This window comes from Rhineura floridana, chromosome 5, assembly GCF_030035675.1.
Source record: "Rhineura floridana isolate rRhiFlo1 chromosome 5, rRhiFlo1.hap2, whole genome shotgun sequence".
Taxonomy (NCBI): Eukaryota; Metazoa; Chordata; class Lepidosauria; order Squamata; family Rhineuridae; genus Rhineura; species Rhineura floridana.
Window position 1 is genome coordinate 159,822,328 of NC_084484.1, and position 20,575 is coordinate 159,842,902.

Here is a 20,575-nt window from a genome sequence, read left to right on the forward strand (position 1 = left end):
TTTCCAATTCTTGAAAACACCATCAAAACCAGCATCTTTTCTTCTATTTGTGCAAAAAAATAAATCATGAGATGCTATTTATTTGGGTGTTTCTGCTGAGTTCATAGTCTGAACTAGATTTCATTCAATTATCAGCAAAATAGACATGGAAGCATACATGGAAGTGACCTTAGATCGGGGATGGGGAACATGAGCTCCTCAGGATCCTTGGAACTTCTCACTTACCCCTTTTCCAGATTCCCCATGAAAAGGTCCACCCCACAGTTTAAAAATGCACTGCCTTACATGATTGAGAATAGAATATGCCATTTTAAAAGCAAGAACAGAGTCCTAAAAACAACCACTGCTGATGTCCAGAGTAAGATGTATTTTTGGCTAGTATATATATATGAAATTAATGGACTGATAACTGACTGGAGAACAAGGGTAAGCATACTTTATTCCGAAATGACAGAATTTCAAATAAAAGCTTAAAAGGCAAATCAACACAGTGAAACCATAACTGATTTTATTTTGCAAAAAAAAAAAAAAGATATTTGTTCATTCATAAAGCCCTTTTTTTGGTCACTATGCCTTCTGAAAAAGCTATCTGATAGAAAAGGCTCATCATCTTGACGTACACCAAAATCTCTGTACACAAAGCAGTATTTAGCTAAAGCTGATGTGCCTAGATGTTTTGGATTACAACTTCCATCACCCCAAGCCAAGCACAGCTGAGGCTGATGGGAATTGTAGTCCAAAGTATCTGGAGGGAACCAGGTTGAGGAAAGGCTGCTTTATAATGATTTCCCCTTCTCATCTTTGAAGGGTCGTGCAAAGTTGTTTAGAAAATATCAGAAGTTCTGAAGATCCTTACAATATTTAAAGTCAGCCACTTAATAAAGCTGGGTATGAACCACTCATTGGAAAGACCATTGTCTTAAGACATTCATACAGCAATATTTATTGGCAACTAAGTTGGTCTGTTGCCTTTGTGATACAAAGACAAAAATAACTGGAAAGAGTGGGAGGGGAAAAATTAGCTTTGGTTGTTGAGCAGATGTAATACTAGTGCCTCGTCTTCAGCAAGGGAAAGGCCTGTATCTAATGGAGCAAATGAGTCCTCTTTGCTAAGTTTCATCTTCTTTCTTGGTACTGTTTCCATCGCTGATGCACCTCCACCAAAACGTTGTTTCTTCATCCCAGGTTTACTGTATAAATAAACAAATTACTCTTTTAATATGTGCATTTAAGCTAATTAAGCACCATGCAAGGAAATAATTCATGTCAAGTGAGGCAGATGTATGCACAGACAACGGGAAATCACGGACTGAAAAACTGAAAAGTGCTTTCATGCACTGGTAGTAAGGTTTATATTGGGAAATTAATTGATTAAAAATACAGCAGAAACTTGAGGCTGATTCAGCTGACCCAGGGAACTATGTAATTAGTTACAACAAACAGTTTTACGATTGATTATATTTTTACTACTTGACAGTGAGTAAAGAGTATGAAGATATACTGTGGACTAAACTTGTCTTGCTACTCATAATCAGTGATATGTTCTTATCTACGTGGGTTAGCCTAAGAGGAGCCCTATTGAATCACACCAAAGGTCCAGCATTCTGCTTCCCACAGTAGCCAATCAGATGTCCTCAGGAAGCCCATAAGCAGAGTTTGAAAACAATATCCTTCACTCACTCATGCTCCCCTGAGCAACTGGACGTCAGGCAGTAGCCATCATGATTTACAGCTTGTGATAGCACAATCTTTTGTGAATTTGTCTAAGTTTCATATAGTTCTCAGCAAAAAGTCTTTCAGCTTGAAAATTCTGGGAGTTGGGCAGAATCAATGTTTAGGGCTGCTTACACTGCGGCAGCAACAGCTCTCTTTTTCTCTTTTAGAAAAAGCTCTCCCTGCCTCCCCCCTTCTCAGACAATAGTAGCAGGGCTCCTCTTGGTAGTTCTCATTTGATGCTACCTGCAGCAGCAGCACAACAAAGCTGTAAAGGAGGAGGAAACACTTTATTTATTTATTATTTAATTTGTATCCTGCCCTTCCTCCCAGCAGGAGCCCAGGGCAGCAAACAAAGCGCTAAAAACACTTAAAAACATCATAAAAACAGATCTTAAAATACATTAAAACAAAACAGCGTTAAAAACATTTTTTTAAAAAACAAATTTTTAAAAAGGGTTAAAAACATTATTAAAAACATTTTAAGCAATTCTAACACAGATGCAGACTGAGATAGGTCTCAACTTAAAAGGCTTGTTGAAAGAGGATTAAAGAATGGGTCATGCAGTCCTGAACTTTTGGGCAAATTTGCTTCCCCACCTCAAATAACAGAAATGGTCCACCTCCACCCCACCCCACCCGCAAGCAGTGAATGTGAATGTGTGCGCGCACGTGCATTTCCATACAGCTCTAGTTTCTTAACCTTTCCTGGCTAAATCAAAAACTTTCCTTTGAATTCCCACCACTAGTGGAAGCTGTGGTGGTGAGAGACAGTACAAGAAGGGTTGTAACTGTGCTTAGCCACAGAGCCACCCATGACCAAGACAGCTCATGTTTGGTGAATAAGTACAATCTAACATGTTGCTGGTGGTGCTTGTTGGACCATATATTTCCTAATTTCTGGGCCTGTTAGACTTTTCTGTGCCTTCAGGTGCTAGTGGAAATCCTCGCTTGCCCATCCATGTGTCTCTGTAGCATCATGTTCTCTGACCTTCCTACTCCCCCCCCCCAGCATATCAATGATATTTGCAAATGCAAATATATCAGTAGACAACATGAAGGAAAAGTCCACCCCAACAGTTGGAGCATAAAAATTAATGCCATCTACAAAGTGTTGCACTATGCAGCAACTTAATAGCTGCCTAGAGGTAAGAGTAGCTCTGATGATCACCTACTACAGGTGGTAATTAACATCCCTAAGATTGTACTGTAAGGCTAGTAAAATGGCTGAAGTCATTTGTGATTAAGAAGTCTCATTGTTTTTACTGAGACATGAGCCACAATTAACTCAAGCTGGATTAGAGCCTAAATGTAATTAGTGGTTCTCAGAGTCAGGATTAGGTATCTTCATTTTTAACCTAGAAAGGTGTTGGGAAAACTTGTAAGGAGCTCCTGGCGAAATATACCCTCCTAGGACTATCCCTATAAATTACTTCCTAATTCCACAAATCTGATGCTCTCCTCTACCCACTTTCATGAATTGCTCTTAAATCCTTCAGAACGTGGATGAAAGTTCCAGACCTCCAGAAGAAGCATCTTTTTAACATAGTCTTCTAGGGAGACTGTAGGACAGAAAAATTGGAGGCTGTACATTAGTTACTGTAAGGGCAATGATAACAAAATGGGTTAGATCCAAACTAAGGCTGCAATCCAATACATATTTACTCAGAAGTAAGCTCCATTGGGTTCAATGGGGCTTACTCCGAGGTAAGTAAGTATTGGATTGCAGCCTAAATTAAACTTGGGTCCTATTGAAATCAATGGGACAACTTAAATCCAACTGATTTTAATGGGAACTAAGTTAGCTAAACCTTGGCTAGGTCCAACCTAATTAATGATAAACCAATGTTAGTCCTACTCAGAATACACCTACTGAAATCAATGGACTTAAGACTATTGATTCCTACTGAATCCAATGTTAGTCCTACTCAGAAGACCTGTTAAAATTAATAGATATAACTAACTTATGGCCATTAATTTCAGTGAATCTACTAAGTAAAACTTAGTTGGCTGCAACCAAATGGATCTACTCTGAGAATGACTAACATTGGATATCACCCAATGTTTTCATCCATTTTTGAAGGAGGTATCAATCCATTTCCAATACACAAGAGGACTGGCAGGCTTGACACACCTAATAGACAGTATAAATACCACACAACAGCTATAAAGGCTATAAGCTATAATTGTTTTTCAATACCTTGGCAATTCTAACACTTGCCAAGATGTGTCAATGGGTAAGATGGATAAGATGAATCAGTTGTTGTTGTTGTTATGTGCCTTCAAGTCAATTACGACTTATGGCAACCCTATGAATCAGTGACCTCCAAGAGCATTTGTCATGAACCACCCTGTTCAGATCTTGTAAGTTCAAGTCTGTGACTTCCTTTATAGAATCAATCAATCTCTTGTTTGGCCTTCCTCTTTTTCTACTCCCTTCTGTTTTTCCCAGCATTTTGGTCTTTTCTAGTGAATCCTGTCTTCTCATGATGTGTCCAAAGTATGATCATCATTTTAGCTTCTAGTGACAGTTCTGGTTTAATTTGTTCTACCACCCAATTATTTGTCTTTTTTGCGCTCCATGGTATATGTGCAAAGCTCTCCTCCAACATCACATTTCAAATAAATTTCAGTAATAAAGTATATTTATTACGCCATTGCAAAACAGCTAGATGTGGATTAAACAAGATGGTAAATGCGAGTTCAGTGGCAAGATGGGCATCAAATTTTCAGCAAAGCAACTTTGAGTGTGTGAATTGGCCCTTGGAATGCTGGCTAGCTTCTATAAACGTGGCCTCAGAGAATGTCAGAGGCTCAAAACCCTGCCTCAAAAGTAGCACTGAATTTTTCAAACACTGAATTTTCTCTACCAATCAAACCAAAATTTGAGCAGTAGACAAACTCCTGGGTCCCCACCCTGTCTCTGCTATACTTCCCCATCCTGCAAGCCATTCCTGCAACTCTAGCTGCCACCCCACAAGTACAGTCTCTCTACCCTTCCCCCTTCCCCTTCTTCTTCACTTAATTCAGCAGTGGTGTGGGTGCCGTGGCAGTGACAGTAGAAGCAAAATGGAGGATTACCCTCTCTCACATCTTTTCACCTCTCCTTTCCTCCCTCAGCGTGATGGGACGCAGGGAACTATGGAACCTGTAGTCCATTCATGGGTGCATGAATCTTTGGAAGAAATACAGCTCCCATAGTGTTGGCCAGGGCACAGGGGACTGAGGGAGTTGTAGAGTCCATTTTGCTTCTTTTTTCGCTGCCACTTCCACAGCTCTGCCAGGTTAAAGGAAGGGGAAAGGGGAAGTGTGGCTGGGGTGGTAGGGCAGACTTTTTTGAGCTAGTAGGGCAATAACTTTCTGAGCTCCTGGATGGATAGGCTCATGGAAATTTTGCCATATTTTTTTTCAAGGAGAGACATGGAGGTTCCCCCATCTCTAACAGAAGCACATTTTTCCGGGCAGTTCATTTCTGGGCGCTAAACAACTTAGGTCCCAAATATCTGAAAGATCGTCTCCTTCCCTACAGACTGTCTCGGGTGTTGAAATCAGCAGTAGGGGGCCATTTTGGTAGTTCCAACACTCTTGGAAGCTTGGGTGGTAGTGGGTGCCCAGGAGACACCATTCTCTGTGACAGCCCCTACATTGTGGTATGATAACCTCAGCTTCATCATTTTAGCTTCTAGTGATAGTTCTGGTTTAATTTGTTCTAACACCCAATTATTTGTCTTTTTAGCAGTCCATGGTATGCGCAAGGTTCTGCTCCAACACCACATTTCAAATGAGTTGCTTTTCTCTTATCTGCTTTTTTCACTGTCCAACTTTCACATCCATACATAGAGACCGGGAACACCATGCTCTGAATGATCCTGACTTTAGTGTTCAGTGATATATCTTTGCATCTGAGGAGCTTTTCTAATTCTCTCACAGCTGCCCTCCCCAGTCCTAGTCTTCTTCTCATTTCTTGACTATTGTCTCCATTTTGGTTAATGACTGTGCCGAGGTATTGATAATCATTGACAAGTGCAATGTCCTCATTGTCAACTTTAAAGTTACATAAATTTTCTGTTGTCATTACTTTCATATTTATTTATTTATTATTTGATTTATATCCTGCCCTTCCTCCCAATAGTCTTCTTGACGTTCACCTGTAGTCCTGCTTTTGGTCAATCGGTATGTTAAGGTATTTTAATGTGCCAAAGAAGCAGTGCTGTGTTAGGAATGATATTCTGTTGTAAGAATTCAGTAAACACAGGAAGAACAGTCATCAGATAAAAGGCAACTGGTCGAATTTGCTCCAGAGTTTTGGAGGGCAACTGTTCACCATCAGATTGGTATGGATAGGTTTTTGTTTTTTAAGAGAAGGAGCACCTTCTGCCTACCAAAAACAAAATTTGAAATGTATTTTGTTTAGGTCAGCTTTATTTATGCCTACTTTATTGCAAGCACAAATAATTGCAGGGGCAAAGGAACTACTGTTATGAAATATGAACAAATCATAATAATCCAACATATTAAAATGTGAATCTGCTCAGCAGTATCAGCACAGTAAAACTTCCCATTCTCAAATAACAAAATAGAAAAATATTTTCATTTTTGCTGCCTCTGTCAATAGTAGATAAAATTAGACCTGCCTGTTTTGCAGTGGGATTGCAGGTGCGCTTTCCATATGTTCTGCCTATCTGTGCTGTTTTTGTCAACAAGACCACATCCTAAGCATCATCCTCTATGTGTCTATTAAACTGAAGAAAGAAACAAAATGTACCATCATTGAAGAAAGAACCCTATGTGAGTCCAGAACTTCATATTGCCACTGACGGCAAATTGACTAAAAGAACATTGTTGATGTATCACTGGTCTAATGTTGATATGTTAAAAGAAGCAAAATCAAGACACACAGACTTTCTACAGCCAACTCTTAAGATTGTCTGTACAACAATCAGGGTAATTGCTATGCCCATTTTACTACGGGAAATCTGGGACTGAGATATTAATTTATTTAACAAAGCTAGGATGAGCTCTGTGTGAAGATCAGTCATTAGAGACAGCGCGTGTGGCAACCTCTAGGAATCTACAAATTTCCACAGCTGCATGCTGCTGATGAATAAGCAAGAAGATGTGGACAGCATCAGGAGGTGGTGGCAGGAGTAACCTAAGAAATTCTTCTGCCTGAGGCAAAGGACAAGATGGCATCTTTCTCCATTCCAAGTACAGAAGCTGACTGGACTTCCAGTCGAATCTTTCTTCAGTGCCAGCAACTTTCTTCACTGCTGGCATCCTCCTCTGCAGCTAATGCCACAGGCCAGATTAGGGGGCCAGGACAGGCTGTGTGGCAACAGAAGGAAATGGCTGGGGCATTCAGGAGGAACAGTTTGAGGCAGTTGCCTCACTCTGCCTAATGGCTGGGCCAGCCCTGAGTGGCAACAGAAGCACCACGACTGCTTATCTAGCATCACGCAGGCACATGGCCACTGAGTGGGTAGCAGTTTCTAGGATGGGATGCTGTCATTGGATCAAGCCAGGCACTCATCCCATGGAGCCATATGCACAGAATCCCGGGAGCTGTTGTTTGTGAAGGGTGCTGAGAGTTGTTAGGAGACCCCCATTCCCCTAACAGAGCCACCCCAGAGTGGTTTAACAACCAATCCCTGTTCCATTGAACTCTGGGAATGGTAGTTTTGTGAGGGGAATAGGGGTCTCCTAATAACTCTCAGGGACCCTAATAAACTGCATTGGGAGAAGCCAGGACTGTTTAAAATGGTATCATGGTGTTTTAAATGTGCAGATGGGACCTTAATAGATGCGAGCTGCTTGGAGAGACAATAACTATCTGGAAAGCAGGATGAAGATATAGCAAATAAGTACATACATAATGGCAACTGTATGTGGCCACTGACTCCAGGCATCGCTATTGAGCCTTGATACCTCCTCCCCCAAGGATTATTCAGCCACAAGAGTTGGCTGTATACTATAGTCAGCATGGATTTTTTGCATTCCGCAATGTTAAATTTGAAAATACCCCCCATGCCATTCTGATGCTTCCCATAAGCTCATTTTAAAACAAAACCTTACAAAACTTATAGTCCTGAACTCAGAAATGCTTGCTTAACAACCCTCTAGGTTTTCATGGCGATACACAAAGCATTCAGAGAGAATCCAGATTTCAAAGTCTAAAACAAGAGTAAAATAATCCAGACCTCCGTTGGACTTTTTTCTGTCAGTGGTCTTATAATTTGTTGAAATTAATTAAAAATCAGCCATGTTCACAGAGTACCTGTACTCCTATTACTGATTATTCCATGCTCAGAGGCATATGTTACCAAATTCTTCCAAGCTACACAGCAAGTGGATTGGACTGTGAAAGACCAACCCAAATTGTGTTTGCATTTTGACAAATCTGTAGGGCAGTACAATATCTCAGACAGGAGGTCAAGTCTCCTGCTCCCCTTGTGCATTCACTATAGCTGCCCAATTTCCCTGATTTTTAAAGTTTGATAGAAATATCTGTTGGCTATAGGTACGTTCTTAAACCACAAGGTTTTTTGCCTATTAGTGAATTTCTCTGCTTTTTAATCCGGGAGGTAAGAAATGGGATCCTGTGCAAGTTTGCTGAGAATGGATTGATCATGTTTATTGAGTTCAGTGGGATTTACTCTCCTGCAATAATGGTTAGGATAGGTGAAACTGACCACAGGGGATGGGGAGGGGAGCAGGCAGGAGGGGGAGGGCAGGTTTGATCATTTGCATGTTTGAGTTCAGTGGGATTTACTCCCGTGCAATCATGCTTAGGAGAGGTGAAACTGACCATGGGGAGGGAGGCCTGGAGTGGACAGGCAAGGAGGAAGAAGGAAGGGAGAAAGGAGAGGAGAGGGGAAGGGGATAGGCAGGTCTGATCATTTGCATGCTTATTGAGTTCAGTGGGATTTACTCCCCTGCAATCATGGCTAGGATAGGTAAAGCTGATCATGGGGGAGGAGGAGGAGGGGAGATTAGAAGAAAGGAGGAAAGGGGGAGAGGAGAACAGAAGAGGGGGAGGGGGAAGGAAGGAACTGGAAGGAGAGGGGCAAAGGAAGGGGGAGGGAAGGGGCAAAAGGGAGGAGATGGGAGGGAGGAGGAGGGGAGGGCAGTTTTGATCATTTGCATACTTATTGAATTCAGTGGGATTTACTCCCGTGCAATCATGCTTGAAAATGAAATGGACTGCCTTCAAGTTGATGACAGGGCACTGGAAACAAAGCTCTGTGATGAGAGACTGAAAGAACTGGGCATGTTTAGCCTTGAGAAGGGAAGACTGAGGGGAGATATGATAGTACTCTTCAAATACTTGAAAGGCTGTCACAAAGAGGAGGACCAGGATCTCTTCTTGACTGTCCCAGAGTGCAGGACATGGAATAATGGGTCCAAGCTACAGGAAGCCGTAGTTTGACTGAACATCAGGAAAAACTTCCTAACTGTTAGAGTGGTAAGACAATGGAACCAATGACCTAGGGAGATGGTGGGATCTTCAACACTGAAGGGATTCAAGAGGCAGCTGGACAGCCACCTGTCAGGTATGCTTTAAGTTGGATTTCGCATTGAGCAGGAGGCTAGACTTGATTGCCTTATAGGCGCCTTCCAACTAAACTACTCTATGATTCAATGAAAAGGTGGCATCGCAACAGATAGGTTCATTTATATTTGACACTAGCTATGCAATGATACATAACTTATGCTGTCTGAATCCCTAGTTCTTGGACTACAGTCCACTTAGATGTATGAAGAGTTATCCTGAATTGCAGACACATATATACATGGAGAGTGGGGGCTGTAAAAAGTAAGGTCAGAGGAAAATGAAATGCTGAAAAGTTTGTTCATTTTTCTTTCCTGCATTTCATTTCCCTCTTACTTCAGCCTTTCCAACTCCTGCACCCCAAGCTATGCACACATGTACCTGCACTTCAGGGTAACACTTCATGCATCTAAGTTGCCTGTTGTGCATGAAAGCTTATGCCATAATGCATTTGTTAGTTTTTAAGATGCTGCAAGAGTCTTTGTTATTTTTGCTACAGAAGACTGACACAGCTACTCCTCTGGAAATAGTTTCTAAAGGAAGCTGATTTGCCGGCAGCATACAAAACAGAGAGTTTAGGGATAACCAGTCCCTTAAGAATTGGCATTTTGCTAACCAAGGACATTAGGCTGCAAGCCATACACATACATTTGAATGTACAAGGCCACAGCATGAATTCTAATGAACATTAATTAATGCAGACCCTTCTGTGGAGCCCCCGTGCTCCTGCTTCCTCACTCAGTGTCAGAATGATGCACACAGCAGTAGTAATGAAAACACATTGCGGGTTATATTTTCTCTTTTTTCAGCCATTACTTAACATACATTGGAAAAAAGTTCTAAAATGACATTTATAAAGCAACCAAGGGGAAAAAATTCATCTCCCCGAGATTCATTATAGGACCGAGTGCTGTAGAATTCAGAAAACCGGATGAGGATGTTTTGGACGAACCAAGGAACAGGAAAAGAGGATGAGCAAAACATAATTAAAATGAAGATTAAATTTAATTAATTTAGGCATAATGAAGGTTGTTTTTCTTTAATGGATTAAATGGCCAATAATAAATTCTACTAGTCTACCACTGTTATTAAGTTGAGTGAGTGATGTCACATTATTACTCTCACATTATTGGTTATTGTTTAACATACCTTGCAATGCTTATGCATCAGAATGATCTGTTAACATGTCATGAATTTTATGGGCACAATCTGACAAATTAAGTCCATTGAAAATCAATGGGCTTATGAGCAGTACTGGATTGTGGCTGTTTCTGCCTTGACTCTAGCTGCTCTCCAATGGGCTCTTCTGCAATTCGAATCACAGTTTTTTCAGCATCAACAACCTTATTTTCAGTTTTACAGTGTCATCTGCCAGCCTGACTGCATTACGAGTGAGTATATGTAACTTCCCAGGCAAAAGTCCAACTGAGTTTTCAGAAAGTGCCTCTAAAGATGTTCTGTACTGTTTTATTCTCTCCTTCCTTTTTTCTTGCTTGGTGAAATGTTCAGGGCAGCCTTTACAATATTCGTTTGGAGGAAAGCACCAGAGATGTGAAGAGTCTTCGCAACCATTTGAACATTTGAGCAGAAGCAAGTGCACAGTCAGCAGCGATAAAATCAATCTTTCAGTCTGAAAGCCAAATAGACTGCTTCTCAGCCATCTCAAGTACACTTTCTAGAGGCTGGGAAATCTGGCTTCAACATCTACCACTTGGAGTAGATATTCCTAAACTATAATTAAACAAAGGGAAGCGATCTATCCCATGGCCAGTGAAGAAGCCAGAATCATAAAGCATGAGTTGATCCTGGCTTGCTATGGATAGTTCAGAGTTCCACAAATCTGGATGTAATGGGGAACTGTGACTGATTTAAAATCAGAAACGGATACTGCCAGTCTCTTCTTCACAGCTTTTTCAGAAAAGGAGAAGGGAGGATGTGACGCTCATGCAGGCTGTTCCACATAACACTAAACTATAGTTTAGAATTATATTCCAAGCCCATTCTTGCTAAGCATATTCTTGCCTGGGGGAGATTTGAAAAAGGAAGGAGGGTATTCCCAGGTCTCTCTATGCTAATTAAAAGCACTTTCATAAATTACTAAAATAAATTGTACTTGCACTATGGAAAATTATCTTCTGATCATAGTTTGCTCTGAATAAATTGACATCCTTTACCACGAAGAGCTCATTATCACATATCACAGGAATTCTCCAGGATTTATGACATCTAATGACACTCATCTTAGCTGGCTTCTATTATGCAAGAAAATACTTAGGTTTAGACCTAAGATTTACTAAATGTAGACATTAATATTTAATGTCAGGGTCGGCTCCGGGTTTGAATGAGCTCTGGAAAAAGTGCCCCCCTGGAGGGGGGCAGTGGCTAGTAGGCTTACCTGATGGCAGCAGCAGTGAGCAGCTATTTAAATTTCCCACAATGCTCTGGTTCAACACTACATCAGGATAATTATGAAAATGAATTATTTAACAATTCATTCTGTCTACAGTTTTGGTGTCAATCTCATTCCTAAGGCTATTATACTAAGCTACTAGGAGGTCTGAAAAGAGTTTTAAGGGAGGAAGTGGTAGTGGAAAAGGGTCCCATTGAGGAACTCAATGTGGCAGGGAGTTCCACAGACCCTGAAATATAAAAATTAAAGAAGCACAAGTATTTAAACTTGTATTTATAGAAGTGGGACCAAGGGATCTATTTCCCTTTAGAGACATTTTTAGATGAATTATCTGGGTTTGACTGTTCGCTGTATTCTGTTTGATGCATGAATTTATTGTGAACTGTCGTGGGCTTCTTGTTTTGAAGGGGAGGTGGAGTATAAACTTAGGGTTGGATCCTAAAATAACTTAAGGAAGTTCACAGAAGGAAAGTTCTCTTCCCCCTGCATCTACCGACACCCACCACCAAAAGTTCTCTGATGGGTTAGGGGAGTCCTCCAGAATAATGTGGGATGGGGTGTGGGGAGCTGCTGGGGAGAGGAGAGGATGGAAAACTCTTCTTCCGTGAACTTCCTGCTGCTAACTTATGTGAACATCCATGCCTTAAGTAAATAAGTGACTATGCTGCCCACCTTTGATAGTCCCCTCCAACTACAGAGCTTGTTATTTTATTTATTTATTTATTAAGCATATTCATACACTGCTATTTCATTTAAAAAAAACATCCAAGTGGTTAATTTATTATTATTTATTTATTACATTTATACCCCGCCTTTCTTTTTCATGAAACCCAAGGCAGCTTACATATGGTTCCCAGGAGGTCTCTCATCCAGGCACTGACCAAACCTAACCCTGCTTAGCTTCAGCAGGGAGCTGGCCTTATGTGCCTTTAGACCATAGCCTGGGACAACAAATAAAAATCGTATAATTAAAAACAATTAAAACACAGTAATAACAAGGTCAATTATCTTAACAGGGCCAATTATCTTAACTACCTGCATAAGCCTGGGGGAACAGAAAGTTTTCCAACAGGCATTTAAAGGGTAAAACGGAAGGTGCCTGCTTAATCTCTATTGGCAGAGCATTCCAGAGACCTGGGCTGATAATGCAGAAGGCTAGATTCCTGTCAATGATAAATGAGTCTCACCAACTCAGGGGGGAGAACAGTGACGTTTCCTGCAGATGATCTCAATGATTGAGCTGGGATGTAAGGGTTCAAGCAGTCCAAGGTTTGCAGTTTTACATACTTAAAGGTATATCCCGTTTTTAAGAAAAATTCTAACAAAGCCCACACATGGCATGTAATGTTCAAAATGATGGCTCAATCACATTATTAAAAAAAGGCAAACAAACTCATGCCACAAACTCATAAGGAGGCCAACAATTAATCATCTTCTGCCACGTCGTCAAACCCTCATCTTCCCAGTCCTTCAGGCTCTGAACTTCATCTTCTTCAGCCCACTGAAACTGCAACTGCCAAAACTGTCTTTGTTGTCCATCATTCACTGCTCCACAGTCTGTGCCCTCTCCACCACACTGCGCACAAGATTAAAATGTCCTTCTACAGACTATGCTTCTCAAGCCTCAAACCATCTATTGATCTTTCTAGATTTTTCCTTCTTTCCTCCAGCCCTCTCTGCCACATCTCTGTTTTCCTTCCCTGCCTCCTCTCCAATTCCTTCCAGACCACTGCAGAGCATTTACTTATTTATTAAATATCTTTATGTGTTACTTCTCCAAAGCTCAGGGTGGTTTGCAACAGGACCCTATTAAAATAAAAAATGCCAATACCAGTAACATTTAGAGAAGCACACATACAACACTTCATAAAGACTGAGCCTTTTTGAAAAGAAGGTCTTGACATCCTTTCTCTGAGAGGCTATCAGAACGGAACAATGTCTCAGTGAAGCCTCATAACCCATTCTTTGGGTCCCTCTTTATGACATTCACATATATGGACATGTTCATACTAGACAGAAAAATTTGGTAGAGTAAGTATTTCCCTTTGCTTGTTTAGGAACACTGTGCACTTCTGGGCTAAGCACACTTAAAATAAGCGGGCCCAGCCACTAAATAGGAAGCACTAGTGACAAGTGCTACACTCAATGACAGAACTTCTGCCACTGCACACAGCATGTGGGATTTGATCCAGAGTACTCATGTGCCCTTATTCATATGTGTGCTGGAAAACAGCACTGGGAATGACCTGCAAGAATCTTCTGGCTAATTCGGGTAGCAAGAAGAAGGAAAATACTATATACAGAAGTTTATGGCACAGCAGCAGCGAGGCTATATAGTGCCAAACACTAGCCTTGTTGCAAATACAGGAGAGTTGTTTATTTTATTACTTGCTTTTTTAAAAAAAATTGAAAACTCAAAGCAACTTACATTAAAAACAAATATAAAAACAAGAATGAAAAACATCCTAATTTCCTTAAACTACATAAAAACAATACAAACAGAGTTGCATTACAGGGACTCGTTTTCAGCAATTCAAACACTTAAAATGAAGGCAACCAGACAACAGAGGAGCGTGAGATACGTTTTGACAGTGAGTTATACCCTTTACTGGACTCATAACTCTTTAGAAAAAAAACTCCACCCCCAATTTGTACTCATAATTGCCTAGATTGTATTATTCCATTCTGCATTTGTTTATAACAAAAATAAAATGTAAAAAAGGAAAAGAAAGCTTGTAGGTCAAGATCATCTCCTAGACTTGAGGCTAAGATTGCAGCAGAGAGCTGGGTATGCAGAAACGGTTTAAGTTAGAAGGTGTTGGGCATGGACCGACTTTTATATCCCAGCTTGGGTTATTGGCTCATTGGGTAGCCTTACACAAGACATCCCTAAGTAAAATGGGAAAGGAATGCAGTGTGTTTCAGATGCTTACTGAAAATATATTTTTTGTCCGTGCATTTCCCAGCTGTTAGGGCTACTGGTCCCATACTGTGGGATATTGTTCCAGCAGATTTGGCAGGCAACCTCGCTATTGACTTTCAGGCATCTCTTGAAAACTTTTTTATGCTGACAGGCATATGCAATTGTTTAAATTTCGTGATTAGCCAGACATTTGAATGACTATATTATATTGTGAACTCAGCCATAGTATCAGCTCTCAAACTGTAGCTCGTAAAAAAAATTCTCCTGATTTCTATATAACTTCAGCATTTATTAAATGATAAATCCTCTAACTGCTCACAATTAAAAGGATGAAAATTCACTCTAAAAGAATTGACAAATCTGAGGCCTAGTCCATGCTGGGCACATTTAAAAGTGAATGCTGTGATGAATAGCTCTATATGAAGAGATTAACTGAAGGTAATGAAAAGTCAGAGCACAACTTTGTTCTAATTCAAAATTTCTTTTCAAAAATGGCTGAGGAAGTAGATACATTAAGAATTCAATCTGCCTAATTAATATTTAGGGCACTCACCTGCTGCTTCTACACCCTACTTGCCCCCCCCCCCGACAAATGCTTTGACTCATTAACTATTTAACATTAAGATAGCCTTAAATAGAAATATGATAGTTGTTCCTAGATATATATTAAAAAATCCTGTTGCATTACATGCTTGGATTCTTTAATTACTCATCTGGTGGAGGGATAGGTTGAATGCATTTTCATTTAAAGGCAAATTTGAGAGAGTAGTTTGTATATAGCTTCCCTTGTAAGGGAAAAAACGCCAAGTATGGCTGAAAAGATTTGCAATTAAAAATGAAAAGGAAGCTTTCCATAGCCGAGACAGACAGTTCATATTTTGCGATTTCTTTGATATAAAGATTGAGTCTGGGGTTTTTTTTAAAAAAAGATACATTTTTCATTTAAAAAGAAACACTATTAACAGTAACATTTATATTCCAAGACACAAGTTTCAGAATTGCAAAAACAATATTAACATCATTATTATTAAAGTGTTGGAAAAGCCTAATCAGTCTGGGTACGGGATGCCTTAAGTACTGCCTCCTCCCTAACCATACCTTTAGATCTTTCTCAGAGGCCTTGCTCTGGGATTCTCTCCTGTCTGAAGTACAATGGGTGGTAACCCAAGAGAGGGACTTCTTGACAGTGACACCAAGGTTGTGGACTTCCCCCCATGGAAAGCCAGCTCTGCTACCCCCTCCTGGCTAGCCCTGTTTTAGAAATGTTTGGATTTTGAAAACTTTATAGATTGAAAGTAGAATCTTTACTAGCTAACCAGATTCATATAGAAAGAAATGTTTGGGCTTGTCTTTACATGTATTCTTCACAGCAATGTCCCACAGCCTGAAAATGGAAAGGGGGGGGGGAGTCAGAAGCAGAATGTCATCCACTCCAAACCCTATCCATATGACATCAGATCCAAACACATTGGGAATCACTGATAACCTATTCTATGTATTTTTATCTACTTTAATGGATTTTTTGTTTTTATTGTGTGTTATTTTATTGTGAGCCACCGAGTATCCTATTTTAGCTAGAAGGGCGGGATAGGAATATTTTATATAATAAATAAATAAATAAATAAATAAAACTCCTCCCCCAAACACCTTCATTTTCCAGCATGGAGAGTCCCAGGGGTTATTAATAAAACTTTAGGACAGGGACTCAACCTTTTGGGGCCCAGAGGCACATATGGGAATCTAAAAAGCTGTTTTAGGAAACACTAAATATCCATCTCACAGAAGAAAAACTGGTTATATTCAGAACCCACCCCCAAACAACAGGAAAAACACCTATACCACCACAAACAAAACTGCAGACAAAAGAAGTAGGTAACATCCACCAACACATATATGTTCTCCCCATTTCCTGGCCAGGAGACTAAATCTTTCCAAGAGAAAGTCCTCAACTTTGTGGAAATAATGCAAAACTGCATTCTGAATCTCTTGGATCAAGCTTCTACGCAAAAGTGTTGGTGCAGCATGGTGTGTCCTGGCTCACAAAAAGAAATATGTGACCCAATTATATTTCATATAGAGGTGGACTTCCTTCCACTTCCTCTGCAGTTAATCAATAGCCTAGGCAGGCAAAAGGCTTTTCTGCTGTGCCCTGAAGCTTGCCAACAGAGCCTGCTGGGATCTTGCTAGCAGCAAAATCCTGAAGCATGCAGAGTCCAGTGATAATTCCTTGTTGTCAGCAACAGAAACCAGAAAGCCTCAGAAATGACAGTATGGAACCGCCCTGCAGGTCCTTCTCACTCTTCATGATAGCCAACAAAAAATAAGGGCAAATTTACACTGCAAGATTTTTATGAAGAAAGTGGGAAGAGCAGAACCCCCCCCGCCCCCCCAAACCTAACAATCAGCTATGTAATACTCAAGATGATGATAGTTAACTTAACAAAACTAAGCTTAACAGCATATTGGCTTTTTCACAATCCAGAGGACTTTGTCAAAATAATAAGTACATAGATAAATATTCATACTATGATCATGAAAGCACTGGTATATTGCAGGAATTTCAAAATTTGACTTTCTACTTAATAGCTAGAAACTTGGTGAGAAAAAACAGACACCAACTGATATATTGCATGGTTTAAGAACTGAAATGATAATGGTCCTAGATCCAGCAATATTTATTTTGTTGAAATGGAAATGCACTGCCTTCAAGTCAATCCCGATTTATGGCGACGCTATGAATACGGTTTTCATGGTAAGCGGTATTCAGAGGTGGTTTACCATTGCCTTCCTCTGAGGCTGAGAGGCACTGACTGGCCCAAGGTCACCCAGTGAGCTTCATGGCTGTGTGGGGATTCGAACCCTGGTCTCCCAGGTCGTAGTCCAACACTCTAGCCACTATACCACACTGGCTCTTGTTTATTTTGTTATGGTTAAGTAAAAACACATTGTTTTATGGAACAATGGAGACTCTTTTATGGAACAATGGAGGAGGCTGGACTTGATGGCCTTATAGGCCCCTTCCAACTCTACTATTTTATGATTCTATGATTCTTCAGTTATGCTGCTCAGTCCAGGATGCAGCAATTTTTGTAAGCATTGGTAGGTACTGTTTCAGCAGTTTAGGGTTTTAGTACTATGAAGAGTCAAGACAAAGAAAGAGAGAGAAGTAAAATCAGATTATTAAGATGCAATACATACCCATAATGTTCTGGATCTGCCTCTTGGTCAGAGTCTGTATATCTATCAGGGTCTGGAAGGGTGCTTGGATCAAATTCATTGTCACTTTCACTGTGATCCAGAAAGGCTATGTCTTCCTCTTCCACCTGAGTAAAACAAAAGAAAAGAAATGTACAGTGTTAGACATCTCCATATTGCCCTCAAAAGTATGTATGTGCTTCCCAGTCCTTTTAGCTCAATGTGGCAGCTAAGCCAAAATTCGGCTCCAGTTGGTGGTTAAGCAGGAGTGAACTTAACCACCAGCAAGGTTCAGCCGACACAGCCAAAACATGGCTTAGCTGCTGTGCTGAGCTAAGAGGAGCAAAATGGCTGCAATCTCCTCCCAAGAAGCCCGTACATTTGCACCAAGCATAATGTGTGAATGTGACCTTAAACTGCTTGATGATTAACCTAGCCATTTCCTGTCAAGTCTACACAATGGTTTTCATGTGTCCCACAATATAACCTGTTCTCCCTTCTTTCCTTATAATATGGGATTCCACATGTATTATTCCAAGCTTGGCTTGGGCTCATTCACATAGCAGTAAACTACGGTTTAGCACTGGGTGCAAACCAGCCTATTATGTACCCTCCCAATATTTATTTTATTTATTTAAAAAGTTTATACCCCGCCCTTTTCCCGAAGAACTCAGGGCGGCTTACATTAAAAACCAGAAATGATTAATAAACATGATATTCATTTTAAACAATTTAAAAATAAATTAAATAAACATAAGTTAAAACTAACTACATTAGTTAAAAGCCCGTCTAAATAGAACAGTCTTCACCTGCGCACGAAAAATTGATAATGAGGAAGCCAACTGAACCTCACTAGGGAGAGAATTCCACAGTCCAGGGGCGGCCACCGAAAAAGCCCTATTCTGTGTCTCTGCAAGATGAACTTGCAGGAAAGAAGGGGTAATGAGAAGGGTCTCGCTGGAGGATCTTAGAGTCCGAGCAGGTTCATAGAGGGAGAGGCGCTCTGACAGATAGCCTGGACCTAAGCCGTATAAGGCTTTATAGGTCAAAACCAGCAGCTTGAATTGTGCCCGGAAACAAATGGGCAACCAGTGGAGCTGATACAGCAGAGGGGTTGTATGTTCTCTATATTCCGCCCCAGTTAGCATCCTGGCTGCAGCTCTTTGTACCAATTTCAGTTTCCGGGCAGTCTTCAAGGGCACCCCCAACCCTCAAGGATCCTTGAAACTGACAAGGTATCACTCCAAATCTATCTCAGTCATAACGGGCACTTTGTTAGCATGCTCCAACGTTAAAAAGAACAAACACTGATTACCTACATTTCTTAATATTTCAAGGAAAAGGATTTCTTCAATAATTATCTCTTTCCAATAGAGTTAACCTTTGATTACAGAATACATTTTAGAACGTTTTATTTTTAATTAACTAGTTATTTTTACTTATTATTTATTCCATTTCTATGTTACCCTCACTCCCAAAGGAGCCCAGGGTGTCAAGCAATAAAACAGCAAAATACAATAAAAGGGCATTCTGCCCTCTTTTAACTACTTTTATGTATTTTTGTTGTTGTTGTTAATGAGCACTGCATTTAGATGCAAAGACTCCATCCCAACAATGTATGAACCTTGTGCTTTTCCTAGCAAAGTTCCTCTGTCAACCTTTGGAGAGTGAAAGATGACATGGACATAAAATATGCTTTAGACACCACTGCAGGAGTCCCTTATTCATTCCCAAAGAAATTATCTTGTAGTGTTTAAAAGGTAACAGGAAGAGAGTAAGAAAAAGGGGGGCAAAGGGAAGGAGGAAAGCCTTTTTTTATTATAAAAAGGCAATATTTAAAGCCAAGGGGATTAAAGCCTGGAATATTCTCTCTTAATGTATAACAAGCATCAGTAAACCGTGGCTCATAATTATCACTAAAACCAGAGGTGGATTCACCAACCACTGCAAACTACCAAAAGGGAGGAGGGAGGGAGGGAAGAGTGGGTAGGTAAGGGATAAAAGAGACAGAAGCCTGAGGGCAGCTTCACAGATTGATTGTTTGGTCCCTTTTTTGCTATGTAGAGGCAAATGTGTGAAGTACACCACAGCTAATTTTATCATAATCATTATGCTCATTTTATCATCTGGCTTTCTGGTTACAATGCTAGTGGAAAACAATACTTCTAAGTGAGCAGAGCAGAGGGAGCTGTGTCAGCTGGTCCAGAGGATATACAAGCAAGCAAGCCAGCCTTCACAGCATGAGCGAACAGGAAGAGCTAACAGGAGTTTGGCAGAGGAGGTGTAGGGAGGAAGAGACAAAGAGGACTCTGAAGTCGTTCTGCTCTGAAGGTCTTCATAGCAGCTTGATTGGAAGGGGCATGGCCTGATAGCTGGTGAGTGCAACTAGCAGCAACTGTGTGTGCTGGGAGTTTTCATTCTTTTTGCTGACTCCTAACTGAGCAGAGTAGAGGGAGTTGTATCAGCTAGTCCAGAGGAGATACAAGCAAGCCAGCTCTCAGAGAGTGAGCGAACAGGGAGAGCTAACAGAAGTTTGGCAGAGGAGTTTGGTGTGGGAGGTCAAAGGGAAGGTACCTAAAAAAAAATATTTTTCTTGTACGGAGCACCACATAACCAGTGGGACTCCCCTATTTACTCTGAAGGAGGACAGGATAAAGCACAGGTCATTCCAATAGAAGTACAGTAGGGCCCCACTCATACAGCGGGTTAGGTTCCAGACCCCCGCCGAAAAGCAAAAATCGCCGAAAAGTGGAACATAGCCTTTCTCCCCACTAATAATAACAGA

General features: G+C 40.6%; 1 protein-coding gene across 1 annotated transcript in view; it reads right to left on the minus strand.

Moving 5' to 3' along the window:
* Positions 1-455: 455 nt before the first annotated feature.
* The window catches only part of DDX10 (DEAD-box helicase 10), a 245,864-nt gene continuing 225,744 nt past the window's right edge, over positions 456-20,575 (minus strand). The window contains exons 17-18 of the mRNA XM_061628643.1: positions 17,794-17,918; positions 456-1,190 (exon numbers count right to left, since the gene is read on the minus strand). Coding sequence (XP_061484627.1) covers positions 1,019-1,190; positions 17,794-17,918 — 297 coding nt within the window. The 3' untranslated portion in view covers positions 456-1,018. The remainder of the gene's footprint in view (positions 1,191-17,793; positions 17,919-20,575) is intronic.